Here is an 18,913-nt window from a genome sequence, read left to right on the forward strand (position 1 = left end):
ACCCTTCTCACGGAGCAGAAGTGTCTTCGTTAGGTAATTAATCAGGTAATGCTTTCAGGTTCTTCCACCTGCTCCTCCCCTCTGACAGGCAAGCCACTTTCAGGCAGCACAGTTTCCCATCAGAGAACTTTCTTGGGCAAGAATCATTTTTTTCTCCAGTTTATAATTACTTTAAGCACTTAGCACAGTGTGAAAAGAATAAACTTAAATTATAAATAGTCTCTGCTGATTCTGATTTGTTTTTTAATTAAATTTAAAAGTTTACTTACCAATGGTCTCTTTTATGGTCAGTTCCAGCTCCTGTTCCTTTTGTGCCAGCTGTGTATGAAACTCCCTCACCAGCTGTTTTAGTGTGGAATTGTGCTTCAACTCAAGATCTTCCTGCTCCTGTCTGAGTACCAAAAATATGAAGAGCTAACTGCTGTCATACAACAAACAAGCTGTAAAGAGTTACCTGATCTTCACGACAGTGTATATAGTATGACCTCAGCAATATCAACCATTTTTAAGGGAGTGTGCATCCACACGCATGTGCGTGTGCGTGTGCGTGTGCGTCTCCAGGCACAGAAAACTTCTGGAAGGGTAAGTAAACTATGATTAACTCTAGGGAATGGTCCTGATGATTTGAGAATTTTTACTTTCGACTTAAAATTCTTCACCATACACATCTATATAATAAAAATATAAAAATGATTTTAAAAATAATTACTGGGATATGTACCTAATAACCATGATCTCATAGGCAAGAAAAGGGTTTTTTCCCCTTAAACTGACATGGAATAACACTGCCTCTTGCCTTAAATTGTTTTTAGTTCTCTTCGGTATTTAACTTATTATATTTATGTTCGATACTAACAAATTTAGGTTGTGAAACTTAACTGTATTAGACACAAAAAAGAGATTTCATTAAAGAGGATTGCCTTAAAAATATTCATACTGAAAAAAACTTACTTGATTTTCTCTTCCATTTCTTGTTCATACTCTTTCTTTATGATATCCAGTTCTTGCTGATGTTCCTTCCGCAACATTCGAAGATCTTTCTGCAGTTTAACCACCTCCTGGCTCAGCTTCTGCTTCTCCTGCTCCGTCCCTGCCAATTTAAACTCCAGGTCATTGTGCTCAGCCTCCGTGTTACTAAGCAAGCTGGGTTGGACCACATGAGATTTGGACTTTTCTTCAGCACTTTCTTCCAAAACTTCCATGGGTTTACTTTTTCCATCCATCTGTTGTTGTAGAGCCTGTAATCTTTCAAGTTTTGAGGTCAATGCTTCAATTTCAACTCTATGTCCTTCCCTCTCTCTCAATAAGCAGGAATCCAGCTCTTTTATCTTTTGCTCCAAGATCTGACAGGTCAAATCCTTCTCCTGGAGGGCTTTCTGGACACCATCAACCACATTCTCCAAGTTCTGCTTTGCCCCTATGTTATTTTTACCTCCCTCTTCTTCCACACGATGGGATACTAACAAGGAGTATTTGGTTTTTTCTTCAAGTTCTTCTTGAAGATGCTTTATCATCACTTGATCCTCGTGTTGCTTTGCTTCAGCCTGTTCTATCTTTATTAAGAGCTCCTGGTATTTGCACTGCATTTCAGAATGAGAAGAAATTGTGCCTTCTTTTTCCTGCTCTAGCCTCTGCAATAGCTTTTCCTTTTCAATTAAATTTCTTTGTAAAACACGGATTTTTTCTTCACATGCCTTCTGCACACAGTCTTGGGATTCTGCTTCTTCTTGCTCAGTACATGTTGCCTCATTTTCTGCCGATCTGGGTGCAACTGATGTTTCTGATTGTGGTGAACTTCCCACCGACTTAAGTTTTTCTTCCAAGACATGAATTTCTTTCTCTCTTTCCTGCAATTTTGTATTTAGTTCACTCAGATGGCTTTCTCTGTCTCTTCTATACTGCTGTTCTTTCTCTTCCATTTGAGATAACAACTGCTTCTTGATGGCAGCAATTTTTTGTTCAGCTTTTTTCTTCAGTTCCCCTAATTTTGCAGCACTTTCTAACTCAAGTCTATCTTCCAATGCCTTTAACTCCTCTTCTTTGCTTTTCACAATTGAATTCACACGTTCCAATTCTTTCTTCGTAGATTCAAGTTCAGATTTCATGGAAGATGCTTGCTTTTCAAGGCTTAAGACTTTTTCTTCAGCCTCTTTAACCCTGTTGTCCTTTTCTTCTCCTAACTCTTGAATGTGTTGAAGTTTCTGAATCATTTCTTTACGTTCGATATCCTTTTGTTGATTGTAATTTTTAAGAACTTCATTTAAGGACTCAATTTCAATTGTTTTCTGAGTAACGTGCTCCTCTAATTCCACAATTCTTGCTGTTTGAGTTTTTAACTCAGTCTGTAAATTACGTTCCTTTTTCTCCATCTTGCTCTTCTTATCTTCCACTTCTCCCTTTAAATATTCAAATCTCTTCTTTTGCTGATCAAGGTCCTCCTTCAATAAAGTTATCTGCTCATCCTTTTCACTGGTTTCCTTTGTTTTTAACTCAAGCTGCATCTGCAATTCTTTACTAGTATTTTGATATTGTGTAAATCTTGACTGTGCTTTCTTCTTCCATTCTGAGAATTTGTTGGCCTGTTCAAGAGCAGAAGTTTTCTCCTTACTCAGTGTTTCAACTTTCAAAGATAAATCTCGCACCTGATCCAGCAATTCCTGTTGCGCTTCATCATGTTGCTTACTTAGTGATGAAATGGCTGCTTCGTTTTCAGTTAGGCTGATGCTGTTCTGAAGTTGAGCACTCATATCAGTTAGCTGTTTACTAAGACTACTGATCTCAGCTTTTTTTTCTTTAAGCTCTTCTTTCATCGAAGTGACAGCGTTGATGTTTTCTGATAACTCCTTCTTCAACTGAGTGATGCAAGACTCCTTTTCTGAGGCAGCCTGTTGCTGATTTCCTCCTTCCTTCTGTAAGGCTTCTTTTTCTGTCACAAGACCTTCAATATCGGCCTTCATGCTCTTAATCTGACTTTCTTTTTCTTCCAACTGATGTGCAGCATGTTGTAAAGAACTATTTAGTGTGTACTGCTCTGCTGTTAGCTGTCTCAGTTGTGCTTCTAATTCAGAAACTTTGCAAGTTTTACTTAGTAGTGCCTCCTTAACTTTAGTTGTGTGGTGTTGACAATGGGAGACCCTAGAGAGAACGGCATTAATTTTACTGCTACTAATGTTGATGAGCTCACTTGTTTTAGCTTGTAATAAGGCTTCTGCTTTCTTGGAGTAAATGTCCAGCTGAACTGCTAGCTCCTCGGACAGTTTTTTGAATTCTAAGCTTTTGTCTTCTAGGCTTTTCTTATTTCTGTCATGTGAAGATTTCAAACTCTGGAATTCTTCATCTGTGGTTTTCAGCTTCTCCGTCAACTCAGAGACCTTAAGCTTATCTTTTTCTGCCAGCATCTTCAGTTCAACTACATGCTCTTGAAGAAAAGTATTTTCCTTCTGAGAGTGATTCAGGTCAACCTCCAGCTTTTCAAGTTCAGCTTTCAGTTTAGCTTCATTCTGTGAGGCAGAAACCATGTGAGCAGCCTTCTGGTTTAACTGTTCCTGTAATTCCTTCAACACTGTATCCTGCTTAGCACCCTCTTCCTTCAGCCATGCCATTTCCTTGTTCATCTCTTCTTTTTCACACCCAAGTATGAGGATCTTTTGCTTCAGTTCTGCTACCTCTTGTTCTTTTTCCTGTAACTGGATTTCATGTTTTTCCTGAAGTTCTTCAGCTCGCTGGTTAAGTTTCTGCTCCCAGACTGCTATGACATCATTGAGTTCTCTCCTGTGCACCTCAGTAAGACTTTCTATTTGCTCCTTTTGGTTTGTCTCCAATCTTGACACTGCATCATTGATTCCAGCTGAGTTAGCCTGTGCCATTTCCAAAATTTTGGCATTGAACTGTTTTTCTTTCTGACTGAGCTCCAGAGCAGTATTTTCGAGCTCTTTCTTAAGTTTGGCTTCCTGATCCAACAGTTTCTTCTTTAACGTTTCTTGCATCTCCTTTGCTTTCTGCTTAATTTTTTCTATCTTTTTCTCTTGACTTTTAAATTTGGTTTCATACTCCTCTTGCAAAACATGAATACTGTCCTCCTTGGCTGATAATTTCTGTTTGAGTATTTCAATTTCTTTGCTCTGTCCTTCTTTCATTTGTAAAATTACATTTTCCTTTTCCATTAAGAGTTGCTTTGTCTGTTCCTGCTCTATATTATCTTTAAGTTGGGACTCATAGTGTTGGGTTAAAGATTTTACTTTTTCTTCCATTTCACTATTCTGTTTTTCAAGTTGCTGCATTATGTCCTGTACCTTGATTTTGTGAGCATCTAACTCAGCACAAACATCTTTCTTTTGAGTGACAACTTCAGCTACCTGTTTGGTAAGAAGAATTCTTTCTGTTTCCGAATCCAACAACTTCTGCTGCAACTGGGCCAACTGCTCCTCATATGTTTCTACCTGCTCATGCAAGGTGCTCTGCAGTGACTGAAAGAGCTCCAGCTTAGCAGACGCCTGCTGGAGTTCCCCTTCAGACCTTTTAACATCTGCCTCTAAATTCTCCACATGAGCCTGATGCTCTTTTAAATGCTTGTCCTTTTCTTTCAGAAGAAGCCCAAGTTGGTTAATTTCATCTTTTAATGCCTTCTCAGTTCTCTGGATAGACATCTCTTGTTCTTTAATGATGCTGTCAACCTGTTGCTGGTGATGACTTTTCTGTTCATCCAGCTTGGCCTCTAATTCCTGCTTCACTCTATCTGCTTGATCCTTTAGTACAGAAAGTTCTTCTTCTAGCTTGTCACGGGCTTTTAATACTTCTGACAGTTCAGACGATAGTGATTCCAATTCTGTTTGCTTCACATCAAGCTTTTCTAAAGTCTTTTCATTCATCTCTTCTATGTGGGCCTGAAAGAGAACCTCTCTGTCATTCAACAGTGTTACTTTTTCTTGTTCATACTTTTCTCTAAGTTTTTCCATTTCAGTCTGATGCTGTTGCTTTAAGACTTGGAGTTTTTCAGTCCAAAGGTTATCCTGCTGATGCTGCAGACTTTCCAATTCTGTCTTGTGTTTTTCAACCGTGACTGTAATTTCTTTATTGTGCTTATTTTTTTCAGCTTCCAAATGAACAGTTAAATCTTCTGACTGATTTTTATTCTCTTGCAAGCGTTTTTCCAAACAACTTTCTAATTCAAGAATTCTCTGTTAATGAAAACAGATGTCTTTTTATTAAAGTACATTTGTTAGCAATGATATATATGACATGATGTCTACACCTACTTAAAGATTAAAATTTAGATAAACAACTTTACATATCTTACCAAACTCTAGAAAGGACAAAGAATCTGTGCTCAATTCCTAAACGAATCATATAACAAAGAAAAGATTCTATTTTTTACACAACTCAAAATTCCAGATTCTTTCTACCTATTTGGGTAACTATTTCAACTACCTGTTTTTTCAAGAAAATTCTGAATGGATAGTGAAAAAGAAATAAATCATAACGTAGATAATAGTAACTGCTGGTAGAAAGATGAGTATTTTTTTCTGTTTTGTTAAAAGGCCTATAATAGTATTCTATTACTTTCATAACTTAATTCTGGAAGAAAAATAACATATCTGGCTCTTACCCCAAAAATTATTACTTAGAAGATATTTTTCAAAAAGAAGGAACTTACATAAATTTTACCAAAGTAATTTACAAAAAGTAATAGTAAAATGATTATCTCATGAAAATATCAACCTTGACTGAAAGGAAAAGAGCTAAGGAATGTCAAGGCATTGTAAGGAATGTAAGGCAGAGCCAAGGGATGTCAAAGCTGGAAAGGTCTTAAGAAATTACCAAATATCAATCTCTTCAGGTGACAGGTAAGGAAATTAAGGTATAATTAATTCACAAAGCTAGTAAGTGAAAGATCTAGGCCTCCTGAGTACCCATTCCTCTCTACCATGCCACCTTACAGAAATGTTGGAAGTGGGAAAATAAAATACAGTTTAGAAATAGGGGTAAGAGGGCTTCCCTGGTGGCGCAGTGGTTGAGAGTCCACCTTCCGATGCAGGGGACACGGGTTCGTGCCCCGGTCCGGGAAGATCCCACATGCCGCGGAGCGGCTGGGCCTGTGAGCCATGGCCGCTGAGCCTGCGCGTCCGGAGCCTGTGCTCCACAGCGGGAGAGGCCGCAGCGGTGAAAGGTCCATGTACCACAAAAAAAAAAAAACAAAAAAACAAATCCCTTATAGAAATTGGGGTAAGAAGTGTGACTGTGTCACTGTCTAAATCAGAGCAAAAAGGCTAAAAAGTCTAAATAACATCAGTTTATTCAAAATAGGTCGAACATTTCATATACTGTTCAGGGGAAGGACAGAGGGATTTTAAAATGTGCACACGGAGATATATATACTAACATGCTCACCATAGGACTATTTATAATATGGGAAAATTGGGGAAGAGTGAAATGTCAAAGGAGAGCAATGGGGTAACTAAACTGTGATATAAACAGAGAATGAATTATGTCCAGGGCGTGGCACGAGATGAAGCTGAACAGGCAGGAAGGTGTCAGGGCAAGTGCTGCGTACAAAATGAGGCCACTTCCTAAAGATGAAAGGTGAGTAAGCAGTGGAGCTAAGATGCTGCACAGCCTGAGGGCAAAGAATCAGAACGAGTGGCTGACAGAAATACAGCCAGCTAAAGGCAGGTCAGGAGCACCATGTAGCAGACATCAAAACCACTCCCATGAACAGCTCTTACTACCTAATAATGAATGGAGTGCATGTATATGTAAATCTAAAACAAAAGCTTCTCTACAACCTTATATTGACTGCAGAGATAACAACAGTTTTCCTATACAAGCAGTTCCACAGCTGTGGAACCTGAAGAGTATTTAAACTTACAGTTCTGTAAGTCTCTGCTTCTTGCTGAAGGTCCCAAAGTTTGTTTTCGCTCTCTGTGAGGATTGCCTTCTTCTGCAGCTCTAACTCTTCCAAGGCCAAAGATTCTTGCTCTTCTTTTTCTTGAGTGATCTTCAAATATTCAGACTGACTTTTTTCCTGTGCCAAAAACAGTAACACCACCTTAGACCCACGTAGATCTTCAGCATTCCCAAAGCACTGCCACAGGAATCATTCATTTCATTTGATCCTCACACCAGCCCTGCGAGGCAGGCAGTATCATTACCTCTCTTCCCACACCCTGGTCTGCAGAAATAAGGCACTGCGGCTTTTTCCGTGTGATCTGGCCAATCTTTGTCACAATCACTATTGATATGAAAAATTTTCTTCCAGTAACCCCTACTACGTCTGCTATTTTTTCACTACTTAAAATGTTTTGCAAAATATCACTGAATGTGCAGGGTCACACAATTGTTACTACCTCTTCTCTGCATGCCAGTTTGGTATTTCAACTCTAGGCTGAGAAATTTATATGATTTATGAGAAATACCTCACTATAATAGGGAACCCCACACAGAAAAGCAAATCAAAATTAGAAGATTACATGTGAATATATGGATTAGATCAAGGAAATACTTATAAAAGCCTATATATCTCTTCAGATGGTCTGGCCCTGACAAGCTTCTTCTTTGACTGTCCTTAGTATACATCAGCATTCATATTAATACTGTTTACTGTTCTGAAAAGAGAAGCTCCAGAGAGCACTTTTGACATTTAGTGACTTTGGACTCCAATTAAGTATACTTCTCTATACCTATTGCTTAGGGTTCATGTGGCCAACAGTAATATTTTCAGTCCATTTCACTCTGGTGAAGCATATTGCCTTAAGTAAAGATTTTGTACCATATTATAAGTAGATTGATAAGAAAATATTAGTTTCTATAACATCAATTTAAAAACATCACTTAAAAATGTTATATTGTTTAATGTAAACTATATGTTAAATGCATCTCTATCTATGTCCATAAATATAAAAGAAGAAATTTTAATAGTCTGAAGAATTTTGATTCTCAACTCCAAGCTAACTCCTCTGAGAAACTAGGTAGGAAGGGGAGTGGAAAGGGGTGAGAGCATGTGCACATACGTGTTTTACGTGTGTCTGTGTCCTGTGCTCGCCAGTGGGAATATGTCTGAATATATCAGTTCCCGAACACAGTATTAACAAGGCCAATGTTCAAGGCTCAGTGCCCCCAATTACTCCAGCATGAAAACCCACAGCAGGTCTTTATGACTTGAATTTTTAGCATCATTCCCAGCTTCATTTAGGTCCTTAATGTCTCGCTTTGTTCCTTTATTTCCTTGTCCCTATTTTAAATGTATGCTATCGTGTTATAGTTTTTAAGTACTCTTGTAAACAACTTTAAATCCTTTTTGGACCAACAAAGAATACAAATATGTACCTGTACAGGTGTACATTTCACAACCACGGACTAAACCACTAACCTCAGCCAACAGCACTGTCAAACCATGTGCCTGTTGGCCCCACAGAGATTAGAGAACTCCCTGACTCAGTTCAAGGATCACAGCTGCTGGAAATCCTCAGAGCCCCAGTTCCAGCTGAGAGTGAAAAAAAAAATGTGTAAAAGAAAGGAGATTAAAGGGACTTCCCTGGTGGGCCAGTAGTAAAGAATCTGCTTTCCAATGCAGGGGACTCAGGTTCGATCCCTGGTAGGGGAATTAAGATCCCACATGCTGGGGGCAACTAAGCCCGCATGCCACAACTACTGAGCCCGCGCGCTACAACGAGAGAGCTCGTGTGCCGCCAACTACACAGCCCACAAGCGTTGGAGCCCACGCGCCAAAACCAGAGAGAGAAAACCCGCACGGCACAACTAGAGAGAAGGCCGCATGTCTCAACAAAGATCCTGTGTGCCACAACTAAGACATGATGCAGCCAAAAAAAAAAAAAAAAAGGAGATTAAAATTATAAAAACTATTTCTCATCCTTTCATACTAAAAGTATTTTTTAATTATACATATTATCTCATGGATAATAGCATCATATAAAAACAGTAAACTACATTTTCAGCATAATACTTCACAGTTCAAGAGAAAAAATTTTTTGCTCTAAACTCCAAATTATACTACTCCAACAAATCTTTCTATCTTTGCTTTTCTGGTTATTGTTTTAGTTAGTTCAGTCAGTTTTCTCATTTTACTTTATCTTTTTAAACATCATATGGATTGAAAATTACTGAAATTATTCTACTTAAAATGAAAACTACTTGGTCATTTTCATTTTGTCTTCTTTAAAATGCATTCAGGCAAACTCTCTGAACCTTAAGCTCTGATACATTCAGTCTGGTGAGTTTTTAGACATTCTTCCTAAGTTACGCAGTCGCTGCTTCAGTTACCCTATGTTCCCCTTTACTTCTCCCTAATCACAGCCTACAGCCAGGGTGAGAGGAAGGATAAACAAACTGATTAATGAAAGCTTGTTAGATGAGAAAATTTAATTTTCAGATAATACTAAATTAACAAGCTCTGACAGCCTCATTCCTGCCTACGGCCAACCCTCTCTGCATACTCAAATGTTAAGGCTGCCAGTAGCGTGACCTCAAGCTGGGAGGCAGGGGTGAGGGGCTGACAACTTTATAATGTGGCCAAAACAAAATAGGTACTTACAAGAGCTACTTTCATTTGCTCCTGAAATTCCCTTTCTTGGGTCTGAAACTTCTTAGTCAGTTCCTGCTCTTTGCTGGCCAGCTCCTCTTCATGAAGCTTCTGTAATTTTGCAATTTCTTCTGAGGATTTCTGAAACACAACCAAATAGTTAAAGTGAGACACCCAGAATAAAATATGTTAACTCTACAACTAAATAATTCTTCATTATAATCAAGTTAATAGCTTCTTAAGAGGAAAAATTGGAACATATTTCACCCATAAATCAAGAGTCACCGAACTCTTGAGAGTTAAAAAGAAAAACCAATAAAGTGTTGCTCCTCATTTAAGACAAAGAGAGCTGCAGCTGCAATGGTCAGTTCCTATGGGGTTGAAGCTCCAATTCCACATCATACAAAGATGTTCCCCACCAATCAGGATAGGGAAGCACAGTAGGAGGAATAAGGATGCTCTCAGAGAGGGCACGCCACCATGGTCAAGGTGTTCTGGCTACACCCATCTATTTATGCCTAGCTTTCCAGGCATGTACTACTACTTATTCAAAAGTATTGGGCTTCCCTGGTGGCGCAGTGGTTGAGAATCTGCCTGCTAATGCAGGGGACACGGGTTTGAGCCCTGGTCTGGGAAGATCCCACATGCCGCAGAGCAACTAGGCCCGTGAGCCACAACTACTGAGCCTGCGCGTCTGGAGCCTGTGCTCCACAACAAGAGAGGCCGCGATAGTGAGAGGCCTGCGTACCGCGACGAAGAGTGGCCCCCGCTTGCCACAACTAGAGAAAGCCCTTGCACAGAAACAAAGACCCAACACAGCCATAAACAAATAAATTTATTTATTAAAAAAAAAAGTATTGACCTTGTTCTTTCTTGAATAGGAGGACTCAATCTTATAAAAATGTCAAATCACCCTAAATAAATTCAAAAATTTAATATAATCAAATAAAACAAAATGAGGGAAGGCCCACTGGACAAAATAAACATGCAAGAATAGCTGATCTCTTCTGAAAAATAAGAATAACAAGGAGAGGCTACCATATAGTAGAACATTATAAAACTAAAACATATTATAAAACTGGTATTAGTGTAATACCAGCACATAGTCAGACAAAGCAGTGGATCAGCACAGAGAATCCAGAAGGCCCATACGTAGCACTACAATAATTTAGTATGTAATAAAGGTAGTACGGCATGTCAGAAGGGAAAACATGGGCTATTAAAGAAATGATTTGAAGGCTACTAGGTAGTCATTTGGAAAAAATTTAAGTTGGAGCCCTACCTCACTCCTCACACTAAATAAATTTCAGTTGGATCAAAGATTTAACCATAAAAAATGAAAACATAAAAGTGTTAGATGAGAGGGCTCCCCTGGTGGCACAGTGGTTAAGAATCCGCCTGCCAATGCAGGGGACACGGGTTCGAGCCCTGGTCTGGGAAGATCCCACATGCCGCAGAGCAACTAAGCCCGTGTACCACAACTACTGACCCTGGGCTCTAGAGCCCGTGAGCCACAAGTACAGAAGCCTGCACACCTAGAGCCCATGCTCTGCAACAAGAAAAGCCACCATAGTGAGAGGTCTGCGCACCACAACAAAGAGTAGCCCCCGCTCACCTCAACTGGAGAAAAGCCCGTGCACAGCAATGAAGACCCAACACAGCCAAACACAAATAAAATAAAATAAATTAATTAAAAGAAAAAAAAACCTTGGTGTGATGGAAGGCAAAGTTATCAGGTCTGGGGATGGAGAAATGGGAAGATGTTGGTCAAAGGATACAAAAGAAAACAAAAGTGTTAGATGAGAAAAATAAAAAAAAATTTTTCATCTCAACTGAGAATGTGTTTTTAAAGCAGAACAAAATCCAGATAGCATTTAAGGAAAAGAAAACTTTCTGCATAGCCAAAAAAAACCCCAAAACAAAAGCAAATCATAAACAAAGACAACAAATAACAAACTGAGAAAATTACTTGGATAAACGCACCTTATATCCAATGGCTAATTCTTACTATAGGTAAAAAGCTTCTACAAATCAGAAAAAGACCAACAGCCCAAGAGGAAAATGAATCAAGGATCTGATCGTGCGACTCAAAAAGGAAAACTATAAATTCCTGTAAACATACAAAAACATGTTTGTCATACTGGTAAGAGACAGGCATATTAAAACTACAGGACTTCCCTGGTGGTGCAGTGGTTAAGAATCCGCCTTCCAATGCAGGGGACATGGGTTCGAGCCCTGGTCCGGGAAGATTCCACACGCCACGGAGCAACTAAGCCCATGCGCCACAACTGTTGAGCCTGCACTCTAGAGCCCGTGAGCCACAACTACTGAGCCCACGTGCTACAAGTGCTGAAGCCCACGTGCCTAGAGCCCATGCTCCACAACAAGAGAAGCCACTGCAGTGAGAAGCCCACGCGCACCGCAATGAAGAGTAGCCCCTGCTCAACACAACTTGAGAAAAGCCCGCGCGCAGCAATGAAGACCCAATGCAGCCAAAAATAAATAAATAAATAATTTATTAAAAAAAAAAAACTGCAATGATGTCATTATTTTAACTTAGCTTGGAAAGACAAAAACATTCAGGTAATACCATCTTTGTGAGGGGGGGAACATATTCTAATACATTGCTCATGAGTATAAACTGTCCTCCATTGAGCTTGTAGCAACTATCCAATAATTATAAATACAGGTAATTTTTTCCTAGATTCCACTTCTAGGAATCTATTCTAAAGGAATACAGATGTGAGCAAATACGATAAGGATATTCACAATTTCCAACAGTAAAAACTGAAAGCCTAAATATCCATCAGCAGAAGACTGATTAAATTATGAGCTATTCATACAATGAAGTCCTGAGCAGTCTTTAAAACAAATGGGGCATCATTATCAACTCAATAATAAAGAACAACCTCCAAGACAGATTATTAAGTGGAAAAGCAAAATACAGATCAGTAAAAATAACATGCCATCTTTTGTGTTTAAAAAATAAATAAATAAAGAGACTCCCGCGGTGGTCCAGTGGTTAAGAATCCACCTTCCAATGCAGGGGATGTGGGTTTGATCCCTGGACAGGGAACTAAGATCCCATATGCTGCGGGGCAACTAAGCTCACGTGCCGCGACTACTGAGCCTGCGCGCTCGCGCACCACAACTAGAGAAAAGTCTGCGCCACGACAGAAGATCCCACACGCCACAATGAAGATCCCATGTGCTGCAAGTAAGACCCAATGTAGCCAAATAAATAACTTAGTTAATTAATTAAAGAGAGGATTAGAAAACATAAGAGAGAAATTATATGCAGAGACTATCTCTGGGAAGTATAGCCAAAAAGGTACACATTCATTTCTCTATCAAAGTGCTTTTTTCCTATAATCTAAACATCACGAAATGATCAAGGTCTCAAACAAAATACAAATTAACTCTTCTTTACTATCAAAGATGTAGGAAGAGCCTAAGACTTAAGTTTCAACACTGCTGTAGCCCATTTCAATCCAGAATTATTCTTACTTTCATTACATGAACAACTTCCTGTTTCACGTGGCCTAATTCTTGTTGAAGTCTGTTACGCTCCTCCTCACTTGTTTTTTCAATGGCTTTTATTTGCTCCTCCATTTCTGCTTTCATTTTTCTCCGTGCTTCTTCTGTTTTTTGAGCTGTACTCAAGGCTTTTTCAAGTTCCTCAAAAGCTATAATGAAAACAGCAGAAAACAAGTATCTCAAGAAATACTATCATTGAGCTAAAGTGTTTTACATTCAATTTATGGGAACTAAGAGCAGCAGTAGCAGAAGAGGTTAAAAAACTCATCACTGTTTTAAGCCAAGAGATATTTGAGTAGTTAAAAGCCACAGAAATGTCCAGTCACTGAAAGCAATTTGTCATTGAGTTCTGGATTCAGATCTTAAGATTGCTTATATGAACTTAAGCTCAGAAGTTAGAAAAAATATTAGAAAAAAAATTAAATTACTAAAGATTGCCCACTCTCCCCACAAGTGTCCTTATGGATAGCAAATTCAAAGAAATGAAGACTTGTACCTACTTCTGTAGTATATAATTCCAATTGCTTTTTTGTTTGTGATGCAGTTCTTATCTAATTATCTAATTATTATCAATTATCTAATAATTATCTAATTATTATCAATAATTAGGTAATACTATTATATACTCACTAGGACATTTTTAAGAATGAAAAAATTATTCTTTGACTAATCTTATTTTTAAAAACCTCTTAACCATATGATAACAGCAGGGTTTTTTTTTAATATTTACTGTCTGAATCACATATTTAAACAATGTATTTTGATATGAAACCTACTACTGTGTAAGTTTCGAATTAGTGTAGTTAACTAGAAAGAAATCTTTACCTGATTCAACATGTATAAAAAGGCACTACCAGCAGGGAGTTCTTGGGTGAAATAAGTAAGAATTCAGGCCCTTAATAAACAATCATCTAGGCTAGAGTAGTAAGATCTTTAAGGACAGCTCATCTAGTATCAAACAAAGTCATGTATGATGGGTGCAAGAGCTGGGTAACTTTACACCAAAATATGTATGTGTGTGTGTTTATATATATTTGTGTGTATATGCATGTGTGTGTATATATGTTTGTGTGCACTGTATATGTGTGCAAACATACACTTTCCCTCTCTCTCCCCTTCTTTCTCTCTCTACTGACAGAACAGTAGCCTGTGAAAATCCTACGGCTATTATCATCCTAGACTATTTCCTTTAGTCCTCACAGACTAGAAGACACCAGACTTCCCTTTACCAAAGAGATGAACTATAAATAAAACATCAGTTTTCAAGATGGGTTTTAATCCTTTTAAGAAACATATATCCAGAGGTGACAGTTCATTGACATGTGTAGTATTTTCACTCCCAGTGGTATAAGAAATGTGGAACTTCAACCTATGATATCTCATTTAAAAGCCCCTTTATTAACCACAATTTGACTTAACAGACAGTGGTTTGGGCAAAGGAATTGCATACCTGAAGCAAACACGTATTCTAAAGCATTTTCTTAATGATGAACTGTAGTAGGTACAGAAAAAGGCAAGAGAAAGGCTGAATTCTGGTAACAACCAAGAAACACAACTTGCTCACTACGTTAAAAAACAAAACAAAAACACTTCTCTGGCAACCATGTTTTTGATATTAAAAAAATCTACCCAATTTATTCATTTTATATGCACAAAGTATAAAACTATAGTTCAAATAAGGTCTAAATTTCAAAGGCATATTAATTAGCTGAAATTATTTTTAAAGATTCCTACTCCAACTTTATTGATATTTGCCTGCAAACACCAAGATGATAATCCTTAGACATAAATATGTTGGTAACTGAAGTATTTAAAGGGAAATGCTCTTTGTTTTAGTTAGATATTCTTTTCCTATAAATTCTGGTGTCGAGCATTAAGAAGCTCCTCTTGGTAGGAATAAGAAATTAGTTTCCTAATGGAGTAAACTGATCAATTACGGGAAAGAAATTCTGTAGCAGAGTGCTTACTGCTTAGTTTGAGCTGAACGTTTAAATCTGGGAAAGAAAAACATGGAAAAATGGAATGACGATATTTTAAAATGCTTATTAGATGTCATCACAATCTTTTCCTTACTGCTAGTATTTGGCATGTAAGATTGCACTTACATTAGCACTTCTAAGCATTTCACAGAAATATCTTAAATCAGGCTCTAGAGAACCTGAAAATAGTTTTGATATTCTTGCAGCAAGACAGTTTTAAATGAAAAACTTTTGTCAATTAAGCAAAATAAAACAAAACTGTACACAGTCAATACCAAGTGAATTTTCATTGTTTTCTTTAAATTCCAGAATCCGATATAGTATAAAAATAGATGTAGTGCTCTCACTTTCTCAAGTAACAAAAAAATCTATGCCACAAAGTTCCTATTTGGATATAATTTTCCAATAGTTAACTTTTCTAACCATACTCAGTAAATTTTAGTATATTCTCCTATATTATATTCTAATTTTAGTGTTTAATCCTCCAAAATAGCTTTCTTAAGTCACTTGATTATCCATCATATAATGATTAAGGTAGGACAGATCTGGTTCCAAAGTTCTTTTCATCTAAATTTAATCCTTTCTTCCTACCTTCTGCCACCTTGTCAGAGAACCATATAATTTTATACCTAAAAAGACACCTTTGAGATGTCCTCATTCAAATGTAACAACTGAGTCATCCAACTTTGCCTTCAGATGATAAATCAACTTAAATAGGATTTAAGGAACAATCCTTACCTTGCATTATTTTTTAAAACCAAGAATGCTGACATTGATCAAGCTCAGCTGAGCAATAATATACCTTACTAAACCAGAATTTCTGAACCAATCAATTACTGATGGCTTCTAACTCTCAACAAAATGCAGCATGTTATTATACCTCTGACAGACATACAAAAACTCACTGCTTTCCACCTCCATCTTGCTTTATGAAAATGTTAAGTCCCCCCAAAATAAAATAAAATTTTAAAGAGGCAATAAAACACATTCCTATATCCACATACAGAAAACTTATTTCAAACCCACTCTACACTCTACCACAAATGAAGCCACTTCCTTATAGGAAGTCTGCATCCAACGAGTTCCATTTCAATGTTGAAGGAGGATATACTGAGAGCTTACTTACTAACCAGAAACATCTCACCTTCTGATCTTGCAACCACTAGACATAGTAAAGTGGTGTCCTTAGCCTATAATATTCTCAAGTGAATTCCCCACTCTTTCCAAAATGAAACTATGCTAGGATTTTAATGTTGAGTACTAAAGAAGTATGTTCTGAATGTCTACATAATTTGTCTTCCAATTACCAACACAGGATAAGTGAGTGGGGAGAAAGAAAGCGTGCATCAGCCCCAGCTGACAAGTCTTCTGCCAACATGCAAGAGTGCACAGAGAAACCATGGTCACAGCACACACCAACAGGAAGGCTAAGCACGAACTGCCGCCAAATGTTGCAAGAACACGTTGTGTTCTTCCAAAGCAAAATTCAATGTATCTCAGGCAATTTTTGCTTTAAAAAAAAAAAAAACTTTGAAAATATTTCTAGAAAAAATTGAATGTACCTTAAGAATGGTCCTCTATCAGTTAAGAAAAAACACAGGGCAGACCTTTTATTGCTGGCTCATCACTTTCCCCTTCAGATGAGGTTTACTCACATCCATGGGAATTATGAAAATGGACAAATGCTCACTATATGAGTTACATGAGAAAGGTTGGCAATCTACAGCTCAATAATCCAACCATTCATTCATCATATATTTATTAGATGTTTGACATCTGCCAAGCATATGTTAGGCATTGGGTGATATAAAGAAAATATTTCACAAAAAGACAGTTGAAGTAATAAGGCAGGCGGGGGGGGGGGGGTGAGGTGTATAAAAGAACTAATCCTCGGGCTAAGCTAGGAAGAATTTGCTTTTGCCACTTCACTGTCTTTCCCCCTCCTCATCCTCGATGTCCTAACCAATCATAATAAATAACAAATGCCGGAATTCTGAGATTCTAGGCAGCATTACTGTTTTGTTGCACTGTCCCAGGGGACACTTTACTGTAAAAATAACAAGACCCACTCTACTCCCCCTGCAGGGAAGAAGCAAAGAGGCAGAAATGTGGAAAGGCTGCCACCTCTAGATTAACTAAGAAGCTGATTAATAACATCAAGAATGAATAAGTAAGCCAGTGCTTATTTCTTTATCCCAGCAAAAAAGCTGCTAAAATGCATGTGATATAAAACCAAAAAAACACAGCTAGTACTATGAAATGAATGAAATGCAAATTAACAGAAAAAAACAACACAAAGATTTATCAGAATTCCCATCCAATCATCAAGTGTCTTTTGTGAATAAAAGCAAAAGTCTAGAGCAGCAGTTTTCAAAGTGTGGTCCACAAATCCTAGGGTCATGAGACCCTTTCTGTGACCCTATCACAACAGATTGAATGTAGAAACAGGCATGAAAATACAGCTATCTTCTATTAAGCCAAACAATAAGATAAGCAAAAATGTAAAGCAATGCCATTCTTCACACTAAATTGTGTTTTGGGAAATATGGGTAATTTTCATAAAAGTATTCAATACTTACATGTAATAGGTTTATAATTGTTATTTTAAAATGAACTTTTAAAAAATTTCTTAGTTTTAATTTCTAACATAATAAATATCAATCCATATAACCCACACAAACAAATACTCTTTGGAAACCTCAGTAAGCTTTAAGAGTGTAAGGAGATCCCTGTGATTAAAAAGTTTGAAAACCACTGGTCTAGAGTTTACATAAATGAAAATAAAATAATGCTACCACCTAGTGGCATAAACCAGATATTGCAATACTTGGGGCCTTCAGAAATTTAATAGTTGGGGCCTTCAGAAATTAAATATCACATGTGCAATGGAAATCTACTTTTCAAGCCACTTCCCAAAATACATAACAGGATTCACTCTAAGGATTAACTATGCTTTGACCTTTAAAATTTTTACAGATCTATCCAAATTTCATGCACTCCTTACATTAACCATGCAAATTTACTATCAAATACTTTGAAAACATCAGGATGATCTTGAAAAATATTAGGCTAAAGCTAAGTAAATTTAATTAAATGGAAAATATGATTCTGTAGCAAAGAAATGTGTTCCTCTAGTTGCTGGTGCTTTCCAGTAACAGTGACATTGCCAGGGACATAAATAAGTGCAGGCTGATAATGACTTTCTAAAGGTATGTATGTACAGCTACTATTGTAGAAATGTATCAAGCACCTACAAATATATGACTATGAAATAAAAAACTTATATTAAATTAAAATCTAATTCCATTTAAAATAATAAAATTTTCCATCAGGTGTTCATTCAGTGCCAAAATGTGTACATACTACTCACCTAACATGGCATACTTAAATTCAACTTTAATTCATACTCTTTTGCCTGAGAAACATGGAATTTTCTTTGTAAAGCTTATTCAAAGTACCCATGATAAGAAAAAACAGCCCTTACCCCAGTCCTGTTCATACAAGGCTTGGGAAAGGCACCATGATTCACTTATTGGCATGTGTGGATGCACAAAAATAAGATGTTTTGTGAGACTTAAGACTCCAAGAAAACTCTGTTACATAAATTACCAACAACTAACAAAGCACTTAAATACACATGTGATTTTTGTGTTATACAAATATGCATAAATCTTATACATTATTTAAAAATAAACTCTATCTTAAAGGGTCCTTCAAATAAATGTTCCACTGAATGTCTTTGGTATATCAGGTTTATACTATACAAATGAAAAAGAAACTTATTTCCTGCACAAACACAACATGACAATAAAAAAGCAAAGAATGTTGTGAGTTACTCTACATTTTAAAATGCAGACAATCA

At 37.3% G+C, this 18,913-nt stretch overlaps 1 protein-coding gene across 4 annotated transcripts in view; it reads right to left on the reverse strand.

Moving 5' to 3' along the window:
* The window catches only part of GOLGA4 (golgin A4), a 105,917-nt gene that overhangs the window by 29,409 nt on the left and 57,595 nt on the right, over window positions 1–18,913 (reverse strand). For all 4 annotated transcript variants that reach the window (XM_082848452.1, XM_082848451.1, XM_082848450.1 and 1 more), the window contains 5 exons: window positions 13,043–13,221; window positions 9,548–9,676; window positions 6,866–7,021; window positions 952–5,177; window positions 270–391 (listed from right to left, as the gene is read on the reverse strand). In XM_082848452.1, coding sequence (XP_082704578.1) covers window positions 270–391; window positions 952–5,177; window positions 6,866–7,021; window positions 9,548–9,676; window positions 13,043–13,221 — 4,812 coding nt within the window. The remainder of the gene's footprint in view (window positions 1–269; window positions 392–951; window positions 5,178–6,865; window positions 7,022–9,547; window positions 9,677–13,042; window positions 13,222–18,913) is intronic.

Source organism: Leucopleurus acutus (assembly GCF_964270905.1).
Source record: "Leucopleurus acutus genome assembly, chromosome: 10".
NCBI classification, from domain to species: Eukaryota; Metazoa; Chordata; class Mammalia; order Artiodactyla; family Delphinidae; genus Leucopleurus; species Leucopleurus acutus.